Genomic DNA, 25,112 nt, shown 5'->3' on the forward strand with positions numbered 1-25,112 from the left:
CCATTTGCTTCTCCACTCCCCCCCCTCCTTCCTCTCTGTCTCTCTCTTCCCCTCCCGCAGCCAAGGCTCCATTGGAGCAAAGATGGCCCGGGCGCTGGGGATGGCTCCTTGGCCTCTGCCCCAGGCACTAGAGTGGCTCTGGTCGAGGCAGAGCGACGCCCCGGAGGGGCAGAGCATCGCCCCCTGGTGGGCGTGCCGGGTGGATCCCGGTCGGGCGCATGCGGGAGTCTGTCAGACTGTCTCTCCCCGTTTCCAGCTTAAAAAAAAAAGAAAAGAAAATAGCAAAACTCGTTCAGAATCAGTTTTGAAGATAAAGTGATAAATTAAGATGGATAATGTCTTTGGGAAGGCACAGTACAAAGTAGAAGTAATGAAGAAATGGTTCTTTGGTTTTTCACGTGTGACCAACTGGTTTCAGAAGCAGTTTCAAAATATAAGAGTCAGTAATCCTTGGGTAGCCCATTATCATTGAGCACTATGACACTTTGAGGTAGTTACTTTGTAATGTTCAACTGAGAGTGTAAATTTTGTATGGTTTTTAAAAATTGCAATACAATGTATTTGTAGCAAACCACACTCATATTAGGTATAGAGTTCTATGAGTATTATTAACAAGTGAATGCATCCTCCCATCAAGATACACAGTGTTTCCCTTGCCCCAGAAAATTCCCTCTTGTCTTCTTCCACACAATTCTGACGCCCCTACCCCAAAACCAGCACTGTTTTCATTTGGATCACCATGGATTCCTTTGCCTCAGGGCTCTATGGACCTACCTGTATTTTCACATTCAGTTTTTCTGACAGGCGTGTTCATCTCCTTTCAGTATCTCAGCCAATGAGACCTTTTCTTTCTTTTTTGTATTTTTTTCTGAAGTTGGAAAAGGGGAGGCAATCAGACAGACTCCTGCATGTGCCCGACCCGGATCCACCCGGCATGCCCACCAGGGGGCAATGCTCCGCCCATCTGGGGCGTTGCTCTGTTGTAACCAGAGCCATTCTAGCACCTGAGGCAGAGGCCAAGAGCCATCCTCAGCGCCAGGGCAAACTTTGCTCCAATGGAGCCTCGGCTGCGGGAGGGGAAGAGAGAGACAGAGAGGAAGGAGAGGGGGAAGGGTGGAGAAGCAGATGGGCGCTTCTCCTGTGTGCCCTGGCTGGGAATCGAACCCGGGACTTCTGCACACCAGGCCGATGCTCTACCACTGAGCCAACCAGCCAGGGCCTGAGACCGTTTCTTGGTTCCTCTTTTTTGGGGGGTTTGTTCCATGAACTCCTCTGCCCTGCTTCATTTTGAACTGGTTGCTGTTTTGGCTGGGTACAGAGCTTTTCTGAGACACTTATCATCGGTATCAGGGTCAGAAAAGTAAGAATTAATAGGAATTTAGCAAAGCAAGAGATAATATGCATGTGGATATAAATATAGAATAGCACTTTTATGAATTGTGTACTATCTAGGTATTTTAACAGTTATGAATGCACACTGCTACCTTCACTTCCGGTCTAGGATCATAGTGTTCATTCTCATTTTCTCCCTTCCTGTGCTTTTAACTGCCCTCTGTGACAGTAAGAAACCTGGCAACATTCCTAATACATCTCCTTATTCAAGCCATTCCCCAGTACGGAACCAGTCTCCACCTTCATTCCCACACCTTTCCCACGCGAACATCCTCCACAGCTGTTCTTGCGCTGATAGTCCACATCAGTCCTTGTCTCTCCCTCCAGGTCCTGTGTAGAGAAACCCTTCTCTTCTTCCCATTTAGGTCCCCTACCCTAAATGGATGAACGCCCACTATGCTCTGCCTGGGTTTCAATGTGCCAGGCAAGTCTGGCCCTACCACCTATGCAAATGCCTGAGTTGCCTTGTCCCACCTAATGGCTCGGGGCTCAGTTGTTGTTCAGAATGGGAAACATAGGGGCCAAGACACATCTCTTGGATTCTCTCTCCCATTCCCCAACAGTTTCCTTTTTTCAATCTTTCTATACTAAAGAAATACTTTCTATCTACTGGCTTTCCAAAGCTCAAGATCTCAGCGCCCTTGAATATTTGCTCTTCTTCACCTATTCACGGCTGTTCTCAACTAGATCATGAGCAATTGCACCTGATTCCAAACCTGTCTGATGTTTTTTTACCCCTCCTCATTTTCACTCTATCCATGAGTCTCTCTCTGATGCTCCTCCTTCTGCCGTGTCTCATTTTCCACACTCTACTCTCATAGAGCAGCCTGCACAGTCTTTTAAAAGTGGGAAGCATGGTATCTTTCTAATTTTCCACTGGCCATTGTACTTAAAATAAAAGCCAGTCCTCCATAGTATATAATACCTATATATATGGCAATACATCCTGGTGGCACATTAACATCACCAGGGAAACTTTTTAGAAGCACTAGTCTGGGCCCCACCCAAATCCATTTAAATCAGAATATTTGGGGACATGGCCCAGCATCAGTATTTTTATTATTTATTTTTTTGTATTTTTCTGAATTTGGAAACTGGTAGGCAGTCAGACAGACTCCCGCATGCACCTGACCGTGATCCACCCGGCATGCCCACCAGGGGGCGATGCTCTGCCCATGTGGGGTGTTGCTCTGTTGCAACCAGAGCCATTCTAGCGCCTGAGGCAGAGGCCACAGAGCCATCCTCGGCGCCCGGGCCAACTTTGCTCCAATGGAGCCTCGGCTGCGGGAGGGGAAGAGAGAGACAGAGATGAAGGAGAGGGGGAGGGGTGGAGAAGCAGATGGGTGCCTCTCCTGTGTGCCCTGGCTTGGAATCGAACCCAGGATTCCTGCACGCCAGGCCAATGCTCTACCACTGAGCCAACCAGCCAGGGCCATCATCAGTATTTTTAAAGTTTCCCTGGGCAGTCGGGCTTGAGAATCATCCCTCCCTCTAACCATCAGACTGTTCTTCCCTTTCAGGACTGGCTCTATTGAGCTTCTCAGAGTGACCTTCCCTTGATCCCTTTATCTAAAGGGGTTCCATGTCACCATCATTCTTTCCCATGATACTCGTTTGGAGCACTTCCTAGCATTGTCATTATTTGAGATCATCTTATTTACATATTTTTTTCAAAACTCATAATAATGCTTGCTCTCCACTACACTTTGGTGCCTAAATTAGTGCTTAATAAATATTTGAGTGACCATGTATCAAGGGCAGAAGAGCCAAGGGAGGGACCTGTCGTACAGAAGCTAGAAACTGCGAGAGACAGGTGAGGGGAAGTGGAACAGATGGAAAGAGTCTGACTGATGGAAATTATCTGAGAAAGCAGATAAAATGAGCAGTTTGACAGTGGAATTAGGAACTCTCTTATATTTCAAATCAGAACATACAGAGTGTTTTCTTTTTCTTTTTTCTGGATTGGAGCAGTCCCAGAAAAACAGAAATGACTGGTATTCCAAATGGAAGAGCAACTCACAGTGTGGCATCACTTTTGCTGTTCACTATGGTTACTATAAACTTACTCTCTGAGACTGTCCTTTACCTAAATGTGAGAGTAGCCCTCTGGATTCAGACATCTAACCGACCATCCCCTTCATGTCAATAATTTACTAATGTAAGAGAGCATCTGAGATTTTTACCAGTTTTGTCACTCATTTGGTTATAGCTGCTTATTGATACGCCTTCGCTACCTGTTTTCGTGATACATTCAGAAACCTAATCGTATTACTGTACTTAACTATGATTATCAGGCTTTAAATATTGGGGTTAATTGAGTAATTGTGTTCTTGCTTATATCACAACCCAGATTTATAATGTAGAGGTGAGCAAACATTCTCTTGACAGAACTTTAGTCCTTCTTTGTGCATACCATTAGAAGACGGCTCTTTAGAAAAGACAGTAATACCAAAAATAAAAATAAAAATGATGAAGAGAAGGAAGAAGAGGAAGAAGAAGAAGGAGAAGAAGAAAAAGACCAAATGTGAAATGAATTGACCCATAAAAGAAGTCATAGGCACGAGTCTGCATGAGCTGCGCAGGGCTGCTGAGGACAGGATGCTGTAGGCATCACTCATTCACAGGATCGCCCACCATGAGTGGAAGCCGATCCAACAGCATTAACAACTCTTGCATTATTACCATATCCATTGCATTTATTAGCAACTGAATTTATAGAGTCTGGATAGTATATGACTAAAACTTCAGACATAAACAGTGTTCTTCTACTGCCTGATGCCATGCAAAATGTTCGATTTTACAAATTTGGCATGCCCTGGCCAGGTGGCTCAGTGGATAAAGTGTTGTCTCAGTGCACCGAGGTTGCGGTTTCAACCCCTGGTCAAGTCACAGAGCAAGGCAATCAGTGAGGGTACAACTAAATGGAACAAGTAAGTGAAACAATAAGTTGATGCTTTGCTCTTTCTCTCACTCATTATCTCTCTCTCTCTTTCTCTCCCTCTCCCTCTTCTCCCCCCCTTCCTCTTTCTCTCTCTCTCTCTCAAATCAATGGAAAAATTACAGATTCAACATGGTAATTTTTGTGCCTTTAGATAGGGCTTTTACACACACCACAATTCTAGAGGAGGATAAAAAAGTTTTCAAAAATGACAGGTTTAGGAAGCATAATTAATTCTATGATGAGAGGCTGTGCAAAAATACTGTTTACAGAAGTACAGGCAGATTCCTCTCTGAGAATGAGGTAGAGTGTGACTTGTACAGCTTGGTTTTATAGGACACTGAGGGGTTAAAACTGGTTGGAAGAGAATCAAGTATTACTTCTCAGCTTGCCTCCCCCTCCCCATCCCAGGATGAAGTTGAAGCCATTCATCCAAGTGACAGTATTTTCATGTTAGCAGACCCAAGCAAGTGTGTACCAATGGTAAGGATCTGGAGATGGGAGAAATACAGGTAGTCTCCAGGTCACAAACAAGATATGTTCTGTGGGTTTGTTCTTAAGTTGAATCTGTATGTAAGTTGGAACAAGTACATTTACCTATTAAATGCAACTTAGACAGATGTTTGTCTTAACATAGTATTTATTTTTACCTTTCTATGCATATAAATACTTAAACATTTTCTGATCCACAGAACCTCTCGTTTGTAACCCAGAGACTTTCTGTATTTAGCTTGGTGTTATACCTGGATCTCTTGCACACTTTGGCATTCTGAATGGATAGCAGTATTTCCTGTTCCAGTATCTTTCAACCATGGGCCTTGATGCAAACCTATAATAATTCCACAGGACAATACCCTGTTTCTCCTTGTAAAAAAACAGTAGCACAATTTTTTTTTTACTTTTATTTTTATTATTCATTTTAGAGAGGAGAGGAAGAGACAGAGGGAGAGAGAGAGAGAGAAGGGGGGGGGGGAAGAGCTGGAAGCATCAACTCCCATATGTGCCTTGACCAGGCAAACTCAGGGTTTCGAACTGGCAACCTCAGAATTTATTATTTTTGAATACCAACAGTTTAAAGTGTTTTAAAATTTTTTCCATTGATTTGAGAGAGAGAGAGGAAGAGAGAAGCATCAACTAATTGTTCCACTTAGTTGTGCACTGATTGGTTCCTTTTCATATGTGCCCGGATTGGGATCAACCTGTGACTTCAGGGCACTGGGATGATGCTGTACCTACTGAACCACCTGGCCAGGGCGTCAGTAAACTTTTGTTATTAAATCTATACACAAAGAAGGTAAATTCAACTTTCTATTAGTAACATGTCCAAAATAGATTGTGTGTCTATTTTTTGGGTGATTTTGTATAGAATTTGTATAGAACAAATTACAAGAATGGTCTATAATCCTATTAGCCCTTGCCTAACATTTTAATTACAACTTGTATCTATGCAATGCATGTTAAGGGCTGCTTTACACATATATGCCTCTTATAACTGGATGTCTGATGGGCATAGAGAATGAGGAAAATTATTACAGTGAATTGCCTATAGTAAGTGTTTAATAAATATTTGATATAAAATATGTGTTTATAGACAGATTAAATTGTATACTCTTCAAAATAGAGGGGGAGAACATCTGTAAATGTATGTGTGTTTATTATAATTTTGAAAAGGAAATTAAAGGCTTTTCTTTAAGCCTCATCAAGCAAACACATAAAGTCTCTTTATTATGGGTGGGTGGGGTGCTTGTAGCATTACCAGGGATTATTTGAAATGTTGTTTTATTATTTGTTTCAACTTTTTTTTTTTTTTTTATATATATATATTTTAATGGTGAGGGTGGAACCCAGGCACCAGTACTTTTTTTTTTTAATTTTATTTATTGATTTTTAGAGAGAGAGGAGTGAGAGATAGAGAGAGAGAGAGAGAAGGAGGAGGAGCAGGAAGCATCAACTCCCATATGTGCCTTGACCAGGCAAGCCCAGGGTTTCGAACCAGCAACCTCAGTGTTCCAGGTCGATGCTTTATCCCACTGCGCCACCACAGGTCAGGCTGTTTCAACTTTTTTAGGTGCAAATATTTATATAAGATTTGCTACTACAATTTAAAGTTGTTCCAGAATAATGGATTCTTATGCTTGGAACTTAGGAAGAAAAAGAGGGAGAGGGAGAGAAACAGAGAGAGAAAGAGAGAAAAAGGAGGAAGAAGGAGAAGAAAAAGAGAGGATAAGGGCTAGAGAGATGAAGAGAGAGAAAGGAAGAAAAAGAGAAGGAGGGGAGGAAAGGAGAAAGTGAGAGAGATGATATAAATTATTTTAAAATACCTATTTTAATATTATAAGGTGACTTGTAGACTGTATATATGTGGTTGAAAGTCCAGATTCACTCATACAAAAAACACTTATGACTATAAGATGTTAATTAAGGTGTTAAGAGGTTGGACTGCCTTCTGTCCTTTTTTTTTCCCCCAGTCTATCCTTTCTGCAAAGGAGCAGAGATGAAGAATGGTTCTAAATGAATTTTAAATTCTTTATTTATTAAGAGAATAAAGCTCTAAAATTGCTTTAGATCAGGGGTCCCCAAACTTTTTACACAGGGGACCAGTTCACTGTCCCTCAGACCGTTGGAGGGTCGGACTATAAAAAAATCTATGAACAAATCCCTATGCACACTGCACATATCTTATTTTAAAGTTAAAAAAACGAAACGAGAACAAATACAATATTTAAAATAAAGAACAAGTAAATTTAAATCAACAAACTGACCAGTATTTCTTTTTTTTTTTTTAATTATAATTTTATTTTTTTAATGGGGCGACATCAATAAATTAGGTTACATATATTCAAAGATCAACAAGTCCAGGTTATCTTGTCTTTCAGTTATGTTGCATACCCATCACCCAAAGTCAGATTGTCCTCTGTCACCTTCTATCTAGTTTTCTTTGTGCCCCTCCCCCTCCCCCTTTCCCTCTCCCTTTCCCCCCTCCCCCCGTAACCACCACACTCTTATCAATGTATCAATGTCTCTTAGTTTCACTTTTATGTCCCACCTACGTATGGAATAATGCAGTTCCTGGTTTTTTCTGATTTACTTATTTCACTTCGTATCATGTTATCAAGATCCCACCATTTTGCTGTAAATGATCTGATGTCATCATTTCTTATGGCTGAGTAGTATTCCATAGTGTATATGTGCCACATCTTCTTTATCCAGTCATCTATTGACAGGCTTTTTGGTTGTTTCCATGTCCTGGCCACTGTGAACAATGCTGCAGTGAACATGGGGCTGCATGTGTCTTTATGTATCAATGTTTCTGAGTTTTTGGGGTATATACCCAGTAGAGGGATTGCTGGGTCATAAGGTAGTTCTATTTTCAGTTTTTTGAGGAACCACCATACTTTCTTCCATAATGGTTATACTACTTTACATTCCCACCAACAGTGTATGAGGGTTCCTTTTTCTCCACAGCCTCTCCAACATTTGCTATTACCTGTCTTGTTAATAATAGCTAATCTAACAGGTGTGAGGTGGTATCTCATTGCAGTTTTGATTTGCATTTCTCTAATAACTAAAGAAGATGAGCATCTTTTCATATATCTGTTGGCCATTTGTACTTCCTCCTGGGAGAAGTGTCTGTTCATGTCCTCTTCCCATTTTTTTATTGGATTGTTTGTTTGTTTGTTGTTGAGTTTTATGAGTTCTTTGTATATTTTGGATATTAGTCCCTTATCTGAGCTGTTGTTTGAAAATATCATTTCCCATTTAGTTGGCTTTCTGTTTATTTTGTAATCAGTTTCTCTTGCTGAGCAAAAACTTCTTAGTCTGATGTAGTCTCATTCATTAATTTTTGCCTTCACTTCTCTTGCCATTGGAGTCAAATTCATAAAATGCTCTTTAAAACCCAGGTCCATGAGTTTAGTACCTATGTCTTCTTCTATGTACTTTATTGTTTCAGGTCTTATGTTTAGATCTTTGATCCATTTTGAGTTAATTTTAGTACAGGGGGATAAACTGTAGTCCAGTTTCATTCTTTTGCATGTGGCTTTCCAGTTTTCCCAGCACCATTTATTGAAGAGGCTTTCTTTTCTCCATTGTATGTTCTTGGCCCCTTTATCAAAAATTATTTGATCATATATATGTGGTTTTATTTCTGGACTTTCTATTCTGTTCCATTGGTCTGAGTGTCTATTTTTCTGCCAATACCATGCTGTTTTGATTGTCATGGCCCTATAATAGAGTTTGAAGTCAGGTATTGTAATGCCCCCAGCTTCATTCTTTTTCTTTAGGATTGCTTTGGCTATTCGGGGTTTTTTATAGTTCCATATAAATCTGATGATTTTTTGCTCTATTTCTTTAAAAAATGTCATTGGAATTTTGATGGGAATTGCATTAAATTTGTATATTGCTTTGGGTAATATAGCCATCTTGATTATATTTATTCTTCCTAACCAAGAACAAGGAATATTCTTCCATCTCATTATATCTTTCTCGATTTCTCTTAACAATGATTTATAGTTTTCATTATATAAGTCATTTACATTCTTTGTTATGTTTATTCCTAAGTATTTTATTTTTTTTTTGCAATCGTGAAGGGGATTATTCTTTTGAGTTCATTCTCAATTGTTTCATTGTTGGCATATAGAAAGGCTATTGACTTCTGTATGTTAATTTTGTATCCTGCGACCTTACTGTATTGGCTTATTGTTTCTAGTAGTCTTTTTGTGGATTCTTTGGGGTTTTTGATGTATAGGATCATATCATCTGCAAAAAGTGATACCTTTACTTCTTCTTTTCCGATATGGATGCCTTTTATTTCTTTGTCTTGTCTGATTGCTCTGGCTAGAACCTCTAGTACCACATTAAATAAGAGTGGAGAGAGTGGACAACCCTGTCTTGTTCCTGATTTAAGGGAGGAAGCCTTCAGTTTTGTGCCATTTAATATGATGTTAGCTGATGGTTTATCATATATGGCCTTTATCATGTTGAGATATTTTCCTTCTATACCCATTTTGTTGAGAGTCTTAAACATAAAATTGTGTTGTATTTTATCGAAAGCCTTTTCTGCGTCTATTGATAAGATCATGTGGTTTTTGTTCTTTGTTTTGTTGATATAGTGTATTATGTTAACCGTTTTATGTATGTTGAACCATCCTTGAGATTCTGGGATGAATCCCACTTGATCATAATGTATTATTTTTTTAATATGTTGTTGTATTCGATTTGCTAGTATTTTGTTTAGTATTTTAGCATCTGTATTCATTAGAGATATTGGTCTGTAGTTTTCTTTTTTTGTGCCATCCTTGCCTGGTTTTGGTATGAGGGTTATGTTGGCCTCATAAAAAGTGTTCGGAAGTATTGCTTCTTCTTCAATTTTTTGGAAGACTTTGAGTAGAATAGGAACCAAGTCTTCTTTGAATGTTTGATAAAATTCGCTGGTATAGCCGTCAGGTCCTGGACTTTTATTTTTGGGGAGGTTTTTAATGGTTTTTTCTATTTCTTCTCTACTAATAGGTCTGTTTAGGCTTTCTGCTTCTTCTTGACTCAGTCTAGGAAGGTTGTATTGTTCTAGGAATTTATCCATTTCTTCTAGATTGTTGAATTTAGTGGCATAAAGTTTTTCATAGTATTCTACAATAATTCCTTGTATATCTACGGTGTCCGTGGTGATTTCTCCTCTTTCATTTTGGATTTTGTTTATATGAATTCTTTCTCTTTTTTCCTTGGTAAGTCTTGCCAAGGGTTTGTCAATTTTATTGATCTTTTCAAAGAACCAGCTCTTTGTTCTATTAATTTTTTCTATAGTTTTACTGTTCTCTATTTCATTTATTTCTGCTCTGATTTTTATTATCTCCTTTCTTTGGCTAGTTTTGGGTTGTTTTTGTTCTTCTTTTTCTAGTTCCTTAAGGTGTGAAGTTAAGTGGTTCACTTGGGCTGTCTCTTGTTTGTTCATATATGCCTGAAGTGATATGAACTTCCCTCTTATCACTGCTTTTGCTGCATCCCATAGATTCTGATATGTCGTATTGTCATTTTCATTAGTCTGTATATATCTTTTGATCTCTGCACTTATTTCTTCTTTGACCCATTCATTTTTTAAAAGTATGTTGTTTAGTTTCCACATTTTTGTGGGATTTTTTTCCTCCTTTTTGCAGTTGAATTCTAGTTTCAAGGCTTTATGATCAGAAAATATGCTTGGTACAATTTCAATTTTTCTAAATTTGCTGATATTGTCTTTGTGGCCCAACATATGGTCAATTCTTGAGAATGATCCATGTACACTGGAGAAAAATGTGTACTCAGTCACTTTGGGATGAAATGTCCTGTAAATGTCTATCATATCCAGGTTCTCTAGTGTTTTGTTTAAGGCCAACATATCTTTATTGATTCTGTGTTTGGATGACCGATCTAGAGCTGTCAGGAGTGTACTGAGGTCTCCAAGTATGATTGTATTTTTGTCAGTTTTTGTTTTAAGGTCAATAAGTAGCTTTCTTATATATTTTGGTGCTCCTTGGTTTGGTGCATATATATTAAGAATTGTTATGTCTTCTTGATTCAGTGACCCCTTAGCCATTATGAAATGGCCATTTTTGTCTCTGAGTACTTTTGTTGTCTTGTAGTCAGCATTATCAGATATGAGTATTGCTACGCCTGCTTTTTTTTGGATGTTATTTGCTTGGAGTATTGTTTTCCAGCCTTTCACTTTGAGTTTGTTTTTATCCTTGTTACTTAGATGAGTTTCCTGTAGGCAGCATACAGTTGGATTTTCTTTTTTAATCCATTCTGTTACTCTGTGTCTTTTTATTGGTGAGTTTAATCCGTTTACATTTAGTGTAATTATTGACATTTGTGAGTTCCCTATTGCCATTTTATAGATTGCTTTCTGTTAGTTTTGAGTCTTGTTTGATCCTTCTCTTTCGTTTTTTTATCTTTTGTTTTTATTTGGTTGTATTCCATACATCTTTCCACTGTTGCTATCTTTTTTATCTCATGTGCTTCTGTGGTGGTTTTTTCAATGGTGGTTACCTTTAGGTAATGAAAAGGGTTCCTACCCTGTTCATTGTAGCACACTATTTTGTGAGTACTTTTGCACTCCATCATCCTTTGCTACTGTTAATCTCCATCCTCTCCCCCCTTTCTTTTTGTTGTTGTCACAGTTTAAATTTGGTTTTATTGTGTTCTTCTTGGAGCTTTTACTTGTGGCTTTATTTTTTTTTGTTCTTGGTATCTGATTGGAGAACCCCCTTTAGTAATTCCTGGAGTGGGGGTTTTCTGATGATAAATTCCCTCATCTTTTCTGTATCTGTGAATGTTTTTATTTCTCCTTCATATTTGAAGGATAGCTTTGATGGGTATAGTATTCATGGCTGAAAGTTCCTCTCTTTCAGGACTTTAAATATTGGGGTCCACTCTCTTCTAGCTTGTAGAGTTTCTGCTGAGAAATCTGATGATAATCTAATGGGCCTTCCTTTATATGTTGTATTCTTCTTTTCCCTGGCTGCCTTGAGAATTTTTTCTTTGCCATTGGTTTGTGCCAATTTCATTATGATGTGCCTTGGAGTAGGTTTGTTGGGGTTAAGAAAACTTGGAGTTCTGTTTGCTTCTTGAACTTGAGGCTTTAGTTCTTTCCACAGGCTTGGGAAGTTCTCATCTATTATTTGTTTGAGTATGTTCTCCATTCCATTTTCTCTCTCTTCTCCCTCTGATATACCTATTATTCTTATGTTATTCTTTCTGATGGAGTCAGATAATTCTTGTAGGGCTATCTCATTTTTTTAAATTTTTGAGTCTCTTTCTTCCTCTCTCTGTTGTGCCTCAAGTTGCTTGTCTTCTATTTCACTAATCCTCTCTTCTATCTGGCCTGTTCTATTAGCCAAGCTTGTTACCTTGTTTTTCAGCTTGTGAATTGAGTTTTTCATCTCTGTTTGATTTGTTTTTATAATTTCAATTTCCTTGGACATATATTCTTTGTGTTCATTGAGTTGTTTTCTGAGCTCCCTAAATTGCCTTTCTGTGTTTTCTTGTATATCTCTGAGTATTTTTAGGATTTCTATCTTGAATTTTCTGTCATTTAACTCCAAGGTTTCCAATATATTAAATTTTTTCTCCATAGATTTTTCCTCTTCTATCTGTGTTACCTCTCTTTGTTTTGTATCTATGATATTCGATTTTCTCTTCCTTAATGGCATCTGAGGGTGGTTTTGTTGATAGTATTAATGAGATTTAATAAAAAATAAAAAGTTTAAAAAAATAATAAAAAATTGAAAAAAGTTTTTTTTAAACAAATTAATAATGAAATAAAGAAAAATAAAATAAAATAAAAATTTTTAAAAAGTAAATTATTCCCCCCCTCCTTTTTTTCTCTCCTCTCCTCTCCCCTCTTTCTTGAGAAAATCTTGTGGTGAACTGTGAATTATATTGTATTTAATAGAACAAACAATGCCTGTAATGGAGGGCCTGAATTGGGGAAAAGTAATAAAGGGGCAAGAAATAAATAAATAAATAAAAAAAGGAGTGGGGGTATGGACCCACAAAAAGCAAATAATGAAAAAATTTGGATCAAGAATAAAATGATTTGCGTTTAGGTGTTGGTTGACTAAGAGTTATGATGAGAGGAGTAAGAGGGAAACAGGAAAATGGGGGGACAAATTAAAAAATTACTATTGTATTTAGTGGAACAAGAGCTTGATAAAATGGAGAGCCTGGGATGGGAGCACTGCTAGTGAGTTAAAAAGGTGAAGTAAAAACCTCCCAAAATGGCACAAACATAAGTTTGAGTCCCAGATAAAATAATTTGTTTGTTATTGAGGTTTGAATGAGAGGAGATGTAAAGGAAAAAGGAAGAAACTAATATAGAGGGAGAAAAGAAGAGAGAGAGAGAGAAAAAAGAGGGAACCACTAAAAGAAGAAAAAAGAAAAAAGAGGAGAGAGAGAGAGAGAGAGAGTTAAGGGTTTTGGAGTGCAACCCTCATAGAGAGAAAGGAAGAAGAAAGAAAAGATAATGGGAGATGTAACACTTATGGGTAGTGTAGTTCAAGGAGAGGAGAGAGTAAGACCGGTAGGGAGTTAAACGACCAAATTGGAGGAGGAAAAAATAAATAAAAAAGAAAAAAAAAAATCAAGGATGAAGATAAGAGAAACAAACGAACAAATATAATAAAATGGGATAGGTTATAAAGTCTGCGGATTATTCTGATTTTGAGAGGTTATCTTCTTGCTTTTTCTTTTCTCTCCCTCTTCCTGGTTGGCAACTCTGTACCCCGGGTTCTGCCCCTTTGGCACGCTCAGGTAGAGTTTGCAGTTGATAAGTCTCTATGGCGATGTCATGTATTGTGCTTCAGTCTCGTTGGCAGTCGAGGCTCATTAGCGTTTATAGGCTCCGACTGTGAGAGAGTCCGTGTTCCAGGAGCCTCTCTCCTAGTCTTTCCTTCCTCAACCAGCAGCCTGAGAATCCAGCTATGGGGTTGCTGCTGCCTTTGCCTGGATAGTAAGTGGCTCAAAGAGCGGGCAACTCCCCAGTCTTATTTCCACTCAGCACAGGGCTCTGGGTAAGGCTCAGTCAGTCAGAGCTGCTAGCATAATCAACCGGGGCTTTCGCCTACTCAAAGACCTCTGGCTCTGTCACTCTGTCCGGTAACACGGGCGGGTCTGTGCGCGCAGACCAGGATGTTAGACCGGAAGTCTCTCCCTCTGAGTGAAACCCCCCACCCGCACTGAAAAGTTCCAATGTTGGAATTGGCTCTCGCTCGTCCCCGTGTGCCGCTCTTTCAAGGCGCTGGGGCAGCCCGTGACTCCGCCCTCGGCCCACACAAAGGCCCCCGACTCTGCCCCTCCGTGGGACAACACGGGCTCCCACTCCGGAGGTGCTGGGAGGAGTCTCCTTCCCACTCTCCGTGTGCGCAGACCAGGATGTGAGGCCGGAGTCTCGCCCTCTGAGTGAAACCTCCCGCCCGCACTGAAAAGTTCCAGTGTTGGAATTAGCTCTCGCTTCCTCCCCGGGTGCTGGGGCAGCCCGGAGGCTTTCGGCCCACACAAAGGCCTCTGACTCTGCCTCTCTGTGGAGTAACATGGGCGCACCCTCCGGGGGCTTTGGAAGGAATCTCTCACCCACTATGCGCCTACCAGGGGATCAGGTAAAATGGCTGCCCCGCTTGTCTTTCTTTGTCTGGGTTTGGTGCGAGTGTTAGGTGTATTGTCACAGGAACAGTTTTTCCTTGGCTTGGATCTCCGTGCCACAGCTTGGTTCGGCCGTTTGTGCCGCAGCCTGGATCTATTCACCCCCTTTGCCCGCCTTAGTTTCTATATTCTCAGTTTCCAGTGAAAATCGCCCTGTTTAGGTTAGTGAGGAAGGCGGAGCATTTCTTACTCCCTATTTCCTTCGGGGTTTGGTTATATATTTAACCAATTTTTCGCTCGATCATACCTTTGGGTGTATTGCAAAACATCTGGAGGCTCCAAGGATAGGTTTTTCTGTTTCTGGTTGAAGATCTTGTTGAGGTTTGGGGGAGATTTATCGGTATCGCTTCCTACTCCGCCATTACTCTGTGACCAGTATTTCAATGGGAACTATGGGCCTGCTTTTGGCTAATGAGATGGTCAATGTCCGGTTACATATTTGTCACTGCTAGCCATAACAAGTGATATGACGCGCTTCCAGATCCGTGATACGTGTGTCCCGTGTCACCGGAAGTAGTACTGTACGTGAGCAATGCCACGTTTTGCAGCCCCGCCACATATAGTGCTCCTCTCACTGACCACCAATGAAAGAGGTGCCCCTTCCGGAAGTGTGGCGGGGGCTGGATAAATGGCCTCAGGGGGACCCCTGCTTTAGATTTTTATTGTATAATAACCAAATTGTGGATATTCTAACATACTGTCTGCTAATTGTCTTTTGTATTCCATCCTAGATTATAAGGATTTTAAGGATGTATATTGCTAATATCTTTATATTATCCAAGATAACATAAAAGATTTTGTGTTCTCTTTTACCTTGACAGGTTGGTACAGAGGATATACCCTCCAAAATAAATCCAAAAAGGTATGGCTTATCATTCCATTTTTGAGTCTGAAATCTGTCTGCAAGTTTTGTTTGGTTTCTGATACCATATCTGCTCTCTGTGCCTCTAGACCTCACTTGCTTTCTCTCTGATAGCTGTTCTCTAGATATGAAAGCAAATTCCCTGAGCTCTGTGCCACAATAAAAGAGTATAGATCCCATCAACCATTCTTCCCAGGAGCCAACTCAGGATAAAGGCCCACAGGTGAATTTGCAGATAAGGCTGGGCCTTAACAGGCTTCTTGCTTCCTGTCCCTCAAACTAAGCAGTCTGGTGATAACAGTGACTCATTATCATTGGCTCTGTCTTTTGGGGACAGACCCATGCTTCTCTCATCCTTTAACTGCAATGCTGAACTCTCAGAACTAAAAGGTCTCCCATTTCCACTTGATTCTTTCCCCTGTTGTAAGATGGACCAACCACAGCAGTAGTTTTCAACTTGTGAACCTCACAACCCCAAAAACATGTCATGAAATCAATATGGTGGGTTACAGCCACTGTTTTGCAGAAAAATAAAACTGAAAAACAAAAGAAGATGGAATGCCAGGGTAAGTATTATTTTATGAAACTTATTTTGGTCTATTGTCTTACATATTTTATGTAGTTAAAATTATGTTGTAAATACTGAGTTGCCACATGTAAAGCCAGTAGCCATGGCCACCACCACCATTACAGCCGCCTGGCCCATGCAGGTTCGCATTAGATTCAGACAGTCAGCAATGAAACAACCGAGCCAAGAAGGTGGTGGGCCATCACCTTTAATCCTAGCTTGCACCTGGCGGGCAAGAAATACACACAGTGGGAAAACACTTCCCTTTCCATTCAGGGCTCCCAAAGCCACTGACTTATCTGAGTTTCCTAGAATCAAAGGTTTCTACCTCACCAGCCTTATTCACCTCTGTTCCCCATCTCCTTCTCCTCCTTCTCTCTGCACAAACTCTGCACAAACTGGCTTCTCCTTCAGCACTCCGCCATCTTGGCTGCCTCTCTTCTCCTCCACATGGCCTTTTTCTGCTCTCTCCTCTAATGCCAATCTCAGGAACCGAGAGAGCAAGCTCCCAGTCTGCCCCCATTTTATAGTGTAGAAATTAAAACCTTTAATCCAATATACAAACAAGGAAGTCTCTGATACAAAGTCACTTATCTGAGGCATGATGGGATTCCTCATGAGAGTGCACCACCCCACATCATGCAATCAGTCAAGGGTGTGGGGACAAGCTTAGTCATAAAACTAAGCCTTAGGCTATAATGACCCTGCCAGCTTACAGCCTGTCCCCCACACCCAATACAAACTATAAGCGAGCAAACATATACATCAATTAACAAACTTATTTGACCAACACCACAAAAATGGGCAAAGAGTGTGGAAAGTCCTGGCCCAGGTGGGTTCTTTTTCTCAGTGCCAATGCTACTAATCCTCAAGCTGAACAAACTCTATGAATTATGTTAGTGCCCCTCGGGCTGTCAGGTCAGATGAGCTCTTTCTGTGGACCCTGCACACAGGGGCAGCATAGTGCCCAAGTGCTTTCCATTAGAAGATCCATGTTGGTAGGGCTGCGATATTTCACAATTAGTTCACATGTAAAATAGAGAATTAGGATTGGGGTGAGGGCAATGTTTTAGAATTTATCAAGAGGTGGAAAAAACAAAAACAAAAATACACAGCTCTTATTATGCGATAGAAGTAATGTTAGAAGAGCTCAGGGCCCAGAAAAAGCCTTTCTATGAGGGGTAGGCGTTACAAGTCAGGGCTGTCCTGGTCCAGCTTTCCACCTTGTGGGCACTTCAGCCCCACTCAGCATTTGCACTTGCCTGTGGGCACACGCACACTTTGTCAACTTTGACAGTGTAATAATCTACTGACCCGAAGGAGGGTTTGCTTGAGATGTGACTATCAACTCCCACAGTGTTGCTCCTTTGCTCCCTCCCCAAATCCTGATGCTATTTCTACCCACAGACTGTTGCTCATACCACATGTCCTCGTGTACAGCTTAATTGTTTTCATTTTATGTCTTGCTGACTTGAACTCCTCCAAGTCTTCAGATAGGGCGTGACCCTAAAGCAAAAACCTTTCTCTCTGAGATTCTGGTTAGACAAAACTTCCTGGTATTTATAGCCACTTCTGCTTCTTGGTTTGGGTTGAACCCTACCAGTGTTTCTTTCTCTCATAATTATGGAAGTAGTAATTTCAAAGCATAATTAGAGTTAATTATTTTGAAGTTCTAAATTTATTCAAGAGCAAGAATGCTTAATTCCCCATGTTTTAAAAGGTTAATTTTAAAAAAATGAACAAAATAAAATACAATACTCACTCTCAGACAAAATCATATGAACTTAAAGAACAAAGTTCTTGATTTTCACTAGTGAGTGTGAATCATCTTGACACAAGGTCCCAGGCCACAGCTGTCCCTTTCACAGTCTGTAGTATGTGGGGACCCCTCACGAGCACAAACAACCTTGGTTTCTAAGGCACCCCATGGTTGTCTAGAGCAGCAGAACCCATATAACTGGTTGGTGCCTTTGCTGTCTGCTTTGAAAAGTGGATCGATGTTGGGGGTGGGGGGCACACTGGCATCTGTAGGACAAGTTCTGAATGTGGTGTTCATTGTTCTGTATTTATTTTCCAAAAACTCTTATTCAAACTTTAAATCTCACCCTTTAGAGGAAGCATTTCAATAAGGGCTTCTCTTAGTCCTTGTTAATTAAAATTTGTAAATTAGTGAGAAGACAGCACAAACAAGGGCTGTGCATTTACTCTTTGATTTTTAAGTTAAAATATCCTTGCAGCAAGATCCAGGAAAAATAGAAGGAATGTAAAGTCAGTTGTCATGAATTACGTGCTCAACTTCATTATGAGATCCGGCTCATTTGAAATGCTCTCCTAATGTTTTTTCTTCTTTTGCCTGTCATTAGCAGAAGAGCTACTTGAAAGGCCTACTATTTTAATGGAGATTTTTGGTGGCATTTATTAAGCAGACATGGTCGTTTGGAGTGGTGAAAAAATGAGCTAGTGGTTTTGCAAATTGAAGAAGCCAAGAAGCTTTGCAGAAACCAGTATTGATTCTGGCAGGGTGGTGGATGTGTGGCTAAGGGCCATACCTAGAAAACGTTATTTTATTTATTTGTTTATCTTTTACTCAAGTGCATAGGTTACATTGAGAAAGGAAAAGCAAAATTGAGAGACAGGCTGTAAATCCAGAATTTATTACACAGGTTTATTCTGGCTTTCTGCATGTGGTAATGGCATAGCTGTACAAGTCTCTGATTTACAGAGCAATTAAATTTCTGGCAGTGGACTTAGGCTCCTGTGGAACGATGATGCCTACAAACAGAGTGGTAATACAACGAAATATTAATATGAAAATTGTCATATCTGTATACCCAATATAACTTATCTGCTTAGATGTCACAAAATAAGTTGCTCCTTGTTTACATTACAAACGCTTCTAATTTGGATTTCTCCCAGTTATTAAGAGCAGACCAGTTGCCAAATTATGAACACATGAAAATGTAACTGGTCCTTTACTTTCTTGATTTGAAGAATCTTTTGCAAGGGCCTGACCTGTGGTGGCGCAGTGGATAAAGCATCAACCTGGATCACTGAGGTCGACGGTTTGAAACCCTGCGCTTGCCTGGTCAAGGCACATATGGCCCTTGATGCTTCCTGCTCCTCTCTGTCTCTCTCTCTCTGTCTCTCTCTCCGTCTCCTCTCTAAAATGAATAAAGTCTTGAATAAAAATCTTCTGCAAGGATAGTCCTTGAGACTAGCAGTGTCACAGCTTAGTTTAATCTCCAAATATGGCTCTTTCTAACTACTCATTCATGTAGTTTGTTTTTATCCAGCACTACTTTTTTAAATGAGTTCTATATGTTTTTTAATTGTAAAATATACATACCATAAAGTTACTATTTTAATCTTTTAAAATGTACGGTTCATTTAAAATGTACAACTATCTTCACTGTTTCCATCTCCAGAACTTTTCCATCTTGCAGAACTAAAGCTCTGTCCTCTTTCAGCACTAACCTCCCCTCCCCCTCCCCTCCCCTCCCCTCCCCTCCCCTCCCCTCCCCTCCCCTCCCCTCCCCTCCCCTCCCCTCCCCTCCCCTCCCCTCCCCCTCCCCCTTCCCCTCCCCCTCCCCCAGCTCCTGGCAACCCCCATTCTACTATAAATTTGACAGCTGTAGAAAGCTCATGTAAGTGGAATCATGTAGTGTCTCTTCTTTGCTTCCGGCTTATTTCACCTAGCATAATGTCCTCAAGGCGAGTTTTGGACAGATGAGCCTCGTTCTCCACAAAGGCAGCAGTCATACCAATTTTATGTTAGTGTCTCAGAAGAGACATCCACAGCTCCTTAGGCACCCCGAGAACAGATATGATGCTTCAGAACCCCCAGAAATCGGGCCCAAAAGGAGTGATGCAGACATTGTATTTTTTGCTTGTTTTTAACTGATTGTTTTTCCAAAATCACTCTGAATTCTGCCCGTATAATGAAATAGATCGTGTTACCTTGTTTGTGTGTGTGTCCTGGGTCTTATTACTAGCAAGATTGGGCTAGTGATCTCTCTCATACACCCTGCTCCTGCCTCTTCCCAAAGCACAGAGCAGGAGATAATGTACTTGGTTGTGGTTCTGTTTGCCTGATGAGAAAGACTCAGCAGTGACGGGATCCACCCCGTCATCAGCGATGCTGGGAGCTGCTCAATCTCAAATGTTCTTGCCATTTCCTGTTTTATTAGCAGTGTTGAAAAGGAGATAGAATATTGTATGTATGAATGCAGCATACAAAGCTAGACACACAGTCAGCCCCAGTTGAAATGCACACATTTTCTGTTTCTGAATGGATTGAGGATCTCTGGGCACACAGGAGTCTTTGACCCAGTCCCCCAGGCAGCAGGACGTCCCTCTTCCATCTTGGTGGTGAACCACCCTTGAACCACCCTGACGTGGAATGTCCACAGGGCCACACTGACTTTTTGAGGCACAGGAGCAGTTGAGCCAAAGGTGCCTGTTAAACAGGTTCTTCTCTTACCTCTACTGACCCGGCACGCAGAGTACCATAAAACAAAGAAGAACCACATGCCATTTCTATGTGTGCAGTTTCTCTGTTTGTCAATGAGCATAGCACACAGTTAAACAGCAGATGTGTTTGGCATGTAAGCAAACTGATGTCCATGACTTGCTTTCTGTTGGTTAGATCTGATCTTCATCTCTGGTTTCTACTAACCAGTGTCCAGGCTTTCTTTTAGGTCTGCATGGGCTTTTATGTCCCCCCCACCAACAGATAGTGTCGTGTCACAATACTGATGTGTAATTGCCTTTTAAATATCTAGAATGGAGAGCAGTTTGGGACTGGGGAGTCCTAAAAATAACCAGATAACCAAAACTAATTGATTTGGGGCATATTTGATTAAAGTGAAAGTACTGAGAGGGATCACTTTAGAAAATCACTATAATTTTATGGGCCACTCATTACAAAGCCCTCTGTCTCACTAATTATGTGAAGTCCTAGAAAGTGAATCATCTCATGACAAGTAGGGCCTGAAGGGGTTTAGGATCTCACTACTGAATTCCTCATGTGACTGCAGCTCCCAACAGACCTGAGCACGCCTGCCTGTTCATTTACGAAGCATTTATCTTAAGCTCTCTGAACCCAAATCTTAACTTATATCTTTTCAGTGTTTCTGCCTTGAGTTTATCTAGTAGCCTTGGTGTGACTGGTCCCCTACAAGCCCGACTGCAGACTAGCTAGCATCAGCTGTCCTTTCGCCCTCCATTCATTCATGCTGCTGTCTGAGCTCTTTCCTTTGGGCTGAGATCGCTATGGCCATATAACCAAAGCTCTTCTCTCTGTAGGGTATTTTTCCTGAAACGTATATCCATTTGAAAGAGGCAACTGTGGAAGACCGAGGGTAAGTCCTATTCGGGGAAAGACTCCAAAAAATGGTGAAGATGTAAAATTATCCCTGAGGAATGCCCTCTGTACATTATTTCTCCTGACTCATTCATTCACTTCTCATATGCTAGAGAAGTAAATAAAAATGTTTTCCTGGCACAGTTTCTTCTTTTATTGTCTCTTTATAATTGTTCCTCCCTGGCATCCTTCCCCAGAACAGTAAAGACCGACGACTGCCTGTTCACCAGTTGCATGCACACATGTGCGCACATACATAAACGTGTGACACTCTAGCTGAGAAGAAGACCTGAAAACCCCATTTGGGAACTCTGGGAGGTGGATGGGAGAGCTCTCTCCCACACTGACCAGCTCTGAATCTTGGACAAGTCATCTAGCCTCAGGTCACCTTAGGCTTGGGAAGCAAATCTGGCCCTATGTCAACCATAAGCTTGATGAAAAATGATGAAATAATGTGTATAAACATGCTCTACAGATAAACAGAGCAGGACTGGAGTCCTGGGGCTGATACTAAGTAGAGCAGTTGGTTCCCAGACTCAAAGCTGCCAGTAGCTTCGCAGTCACAAACTGGAGATGAGATGGAGACGTGCCCAAATTCACATGACTCCTGGGGAGCAAAAGGAGGCCGGGGAGCCTGCCCTCCTGAAACTCTTCCACAGGGGGCACTCCTGGGCGACCGCCAGCATCGCTAGCCACAGCCACGCAGGTGCACAGGGAGGGTGGGGGGCACTCCCACTCATCAGAGTAGTCGCCTAAAACGCAGGACACCTCGTTAAATTTGAGATTCAGGTAACAAGTGATTTTTTTTTTTTACAGTATGTCCCTGATATTGCATGAGACATGCTAAAACATTGTTTGACTTTGTCTGAAATTCGGACTTCACTGGGCACCCTGCATTTCTAGCTAAGTCGGATGGTCCCGCCACCAGTCCTGTTCATTTGCTTCTCTTGCTATCCTTCCCTCCTGTTGCTAGTCATGAAAATACCAAATGTTGCGCCTACCTGGTTATAAGTGTCCCGTGAGCAAGTGCGGAGTTTGGTGTGTGTACAGTTTCTGTACTGAAGGGCAGCAGATGGGAGCAAACATAGCACCATTTTAGAAGATGGTGCTGCCTGGGTCCCTGCCAGCAGCTCCTGTGCCAGTACAAGCCCCAGGGCCCTCTGTGCACGCACACTGCTCTACCCACCCTTCCTAAGGAAACGGGTGCTTAGCCAACCCACCCAGCTGAAGTACTGGATTGGAGCTTCCATCCCCAGAGTCCCTGAAGCCAGCTTGACTCTGTAGTGAAGGCTTCTGTAGAGGCGCAGAATGGAGAGGTGGAGGCTTGGCCGTGAGCCCATCACACTGCAGAAAATGTGTTCATTTTGAGAACTGTGATGTTCTCAGCTCCTCCTTTCTCAGTGGCTTAGAATATTCAGCTCTCCTTGAAGTGTGCAAGTTTTGCTTTGGTTCAAGCCCAACCAGCCCCATTCCCATCACTGAGCTTTGGAGAACCTGACCTCTATAAAGAATAGTGGTGATGAACTTGGGAGTAATGCGGGCGTCTGTCTGGTTCTCTTTAGGCAGAACGAGACTGTGGTTCCTGGGGAGCTCCCGCTGGTGCAGGAGCTCACGTCCACGCTACGAGAATGGGCTGTCATCTGGCAAAAGCTCTACGTGGTGAGTTTTCCCCTGGGGCGTAGAGCTGGTAGCATTCATTATTCTTGGGCTCTCAGCCTATCAGTTCTGCCACAGACCTGACCTTGGCAGAGCCTCGGCCACTTACTGGTCTGTGGGGAGTGGGTACATCTTTTCTGGTCCATACAGTGGCTGATAACCAGCAGGTTCTCATTCCCCAAAGGGGTCACTGATGGTACGGTCAGTGGAAGAGGTGGATATAACCATTATTCAGTCTTTTCTCAACTGACAACAGAGGATAATAACTGCAAACACTTGCATAGTCATTACCAGGTGGCAGGAACTGTTATTAATCCCACAATACTCCCATTAATTAGGTACAGTTTTTGGCCCCTTATCAGTGAGGAAACTGGGACATTCTGTTAAACCTCACATTCACTGAACAACTGGGGCAGCTATCTTTCAAGAGGCCAAGAATGTTCAAAGTCTGTTGGCCGCAAGCTTGTACCTGTGTCCCCTTTAGGAAACTCTTCTCACAACATTAGAACATACAAACACTGTTTCCCAAAGTTACCTCTTTCCGAGAGACCTTGGGGATAAGTGTTGCCAGGTTTTGCCTTTGGAAGCAGCTTCTAGGCTTCCACAGCTGGCTGAACATTCCTATGAACATGGATTCTCTTGTTCTCGGTATGAATGGGTTCCATGAGGAAACAGATTTGACTTGATGGCCTGGGAGTCATTCTCCTTTCTTCATGAGGTATAGTTTATATAGATTGTTGGTTCTTCATTTTAACTTGCAAAAGCCAATCTTGGTGGTTGGGAGCACATCGCCTAGACCCTAAGTATGAAAAACAACAATCAGAAGCTCATCCTGACATAATGATGAGAGTTCATATAAGATATTTCATTTACATCCTGGGCTATGGTTTCCCAGGATGGATCACAGTAGTAGAAATTACTAATCCCTTTGGTGGAAAAGTACATGATTTTTCTCTGCCTGCCCATCTTTCAAGACCAACTTTAAGCCCTTTCTTCTTCGTAATATATCTTGTGAAGACACTAATCCATAATGCTTCCTTCTGGACCATAGGAGCACTTACAGGTGAACGCATCACCTGGTCCTTGGGGCATACAGCCTTGTAATGCATGTGATCTTTCAGTCTCTTTATGTTTAATTGAGGAGAGAGCTAACCTGTGACTTCTTGAATCACAAGCTCCAGGAGAATAGAGATGCTGTTTTAAGCCCTTTGGCTTATATCCATTATCTTGTATTTCTATTGCAAGCACTTTCCGGTTCTGGTTAATTGATTGGTTATTGGTGGATGGAACAAGTTTGATGGATGAGGAATTATGTATAACTGACTTATGTCCTTAACATAGCTTTTCTGGAAATCAGTGAGTGGTGAAGAAATGTACTAGATAATAAGTTCTAAAGAGACTTTTATGAAGGTGTAGTGTACCAGGGTGGAGAGTATGAATGAGGTTGACTTTTCCTCCTGCTACAACACAACTCTGGTGCTGAGTTTATTATCTCTTCCTTCTACATGTCCGCAGGTAATTATGCCAAGTCTGCTGTTGAATAGAAATGAGGGGTAAAGCAAACCAGGGAGAAAGGAGTAGGATTCATACGTTTGGGCTTCCAAATCCCTTAGCAGTTAAATGGTGATAAGCCCAGATTCGGGATTTCTCATGTGGGTGTTCCACTATGTAATAACAGATTTGGGGGCTAAGTTTAAAAAGAAATCCATCCCCTCTCAGAGAGCTGCTCATTTTTCATCTTAACTTTGACATCTAATAATATGATTATTTTGTTCTTTGTGAATGTTTAAAAATGTCTTATTGCTTATGTCGGTTGGGCAAAACACATTCACTGTGGGAACCTTAACCAATTGATAGGGCTGAGCAATCTGCTTTAGCTTTTGATACATGATAACTCATTATACTAACCCCCTTCTAGTTATAAATTGTGACTTTCTCTCCACCTCCCACCCCCCATCCGTCCCTAAACCATTGACAATTCACTTTGGACTGAATTTCCGAACTTTAGCAAAAACTTGGGTGTTAAAGGAGCAAACTCCGAATATTATGCTTCTCTGGGAAAAAAATAAATAAAAGGAACCAAATTTATACTTTTACCACTGACAACCCCCCTGTTGCCACACACAGTTTTTTTGGTGTTTTTGTTTCTGATTCTGTGTGTGAG

The 25,112-nt window shown here is 41.3% G+C and overlaps 1 protein-coding gene across 2 annotated transcripts in view; it reads left to right on the forward strand.

The window, feature by feature from the left end:
• Nucleotides 1-25,112, forward strand: part of DOCK5 (dedicator of cytokinesis 5) — a 221,829-nt gene that overhangs the window by 60,263 nt on the left and 136,454 nt on the right. For both annotated transcript variants that reach the window (XM_066351933.1, XM_066351942.1), the window contains exons 3-5: nt 15,322-15,362; nt 21,235-21,290; nt 22,855-22,951. In XM_066351933.1, coding sequence (XP_066208030.1) covers nt 15,322-15,362; nt 21,235-21,290; nt 22,855-22,951 — 194 coding nt within the window. The remainder of the gene's footprint in view (nt 1-15,321; nt 15,363-21,234; nt 21,291-22,854; nt 22,952-25,112) is intronic.

Source organism: Saccopteryx leptura, chromosome 1, assembly GCF_036850995.1.
Source record: "Saccopteryx leptura isolate mSacLep1 chromosome 1, mSacLep1_pri_phased_curated, whole genome shotgun sequence".
NCBI classification, from domain to species: domain Eukaryota; kingdom Metazoa; phylum Chordata; class Mammalia; order Chiroptera; family Emballonuridae; genus Saccopteryx; species Saccopteryx leptura.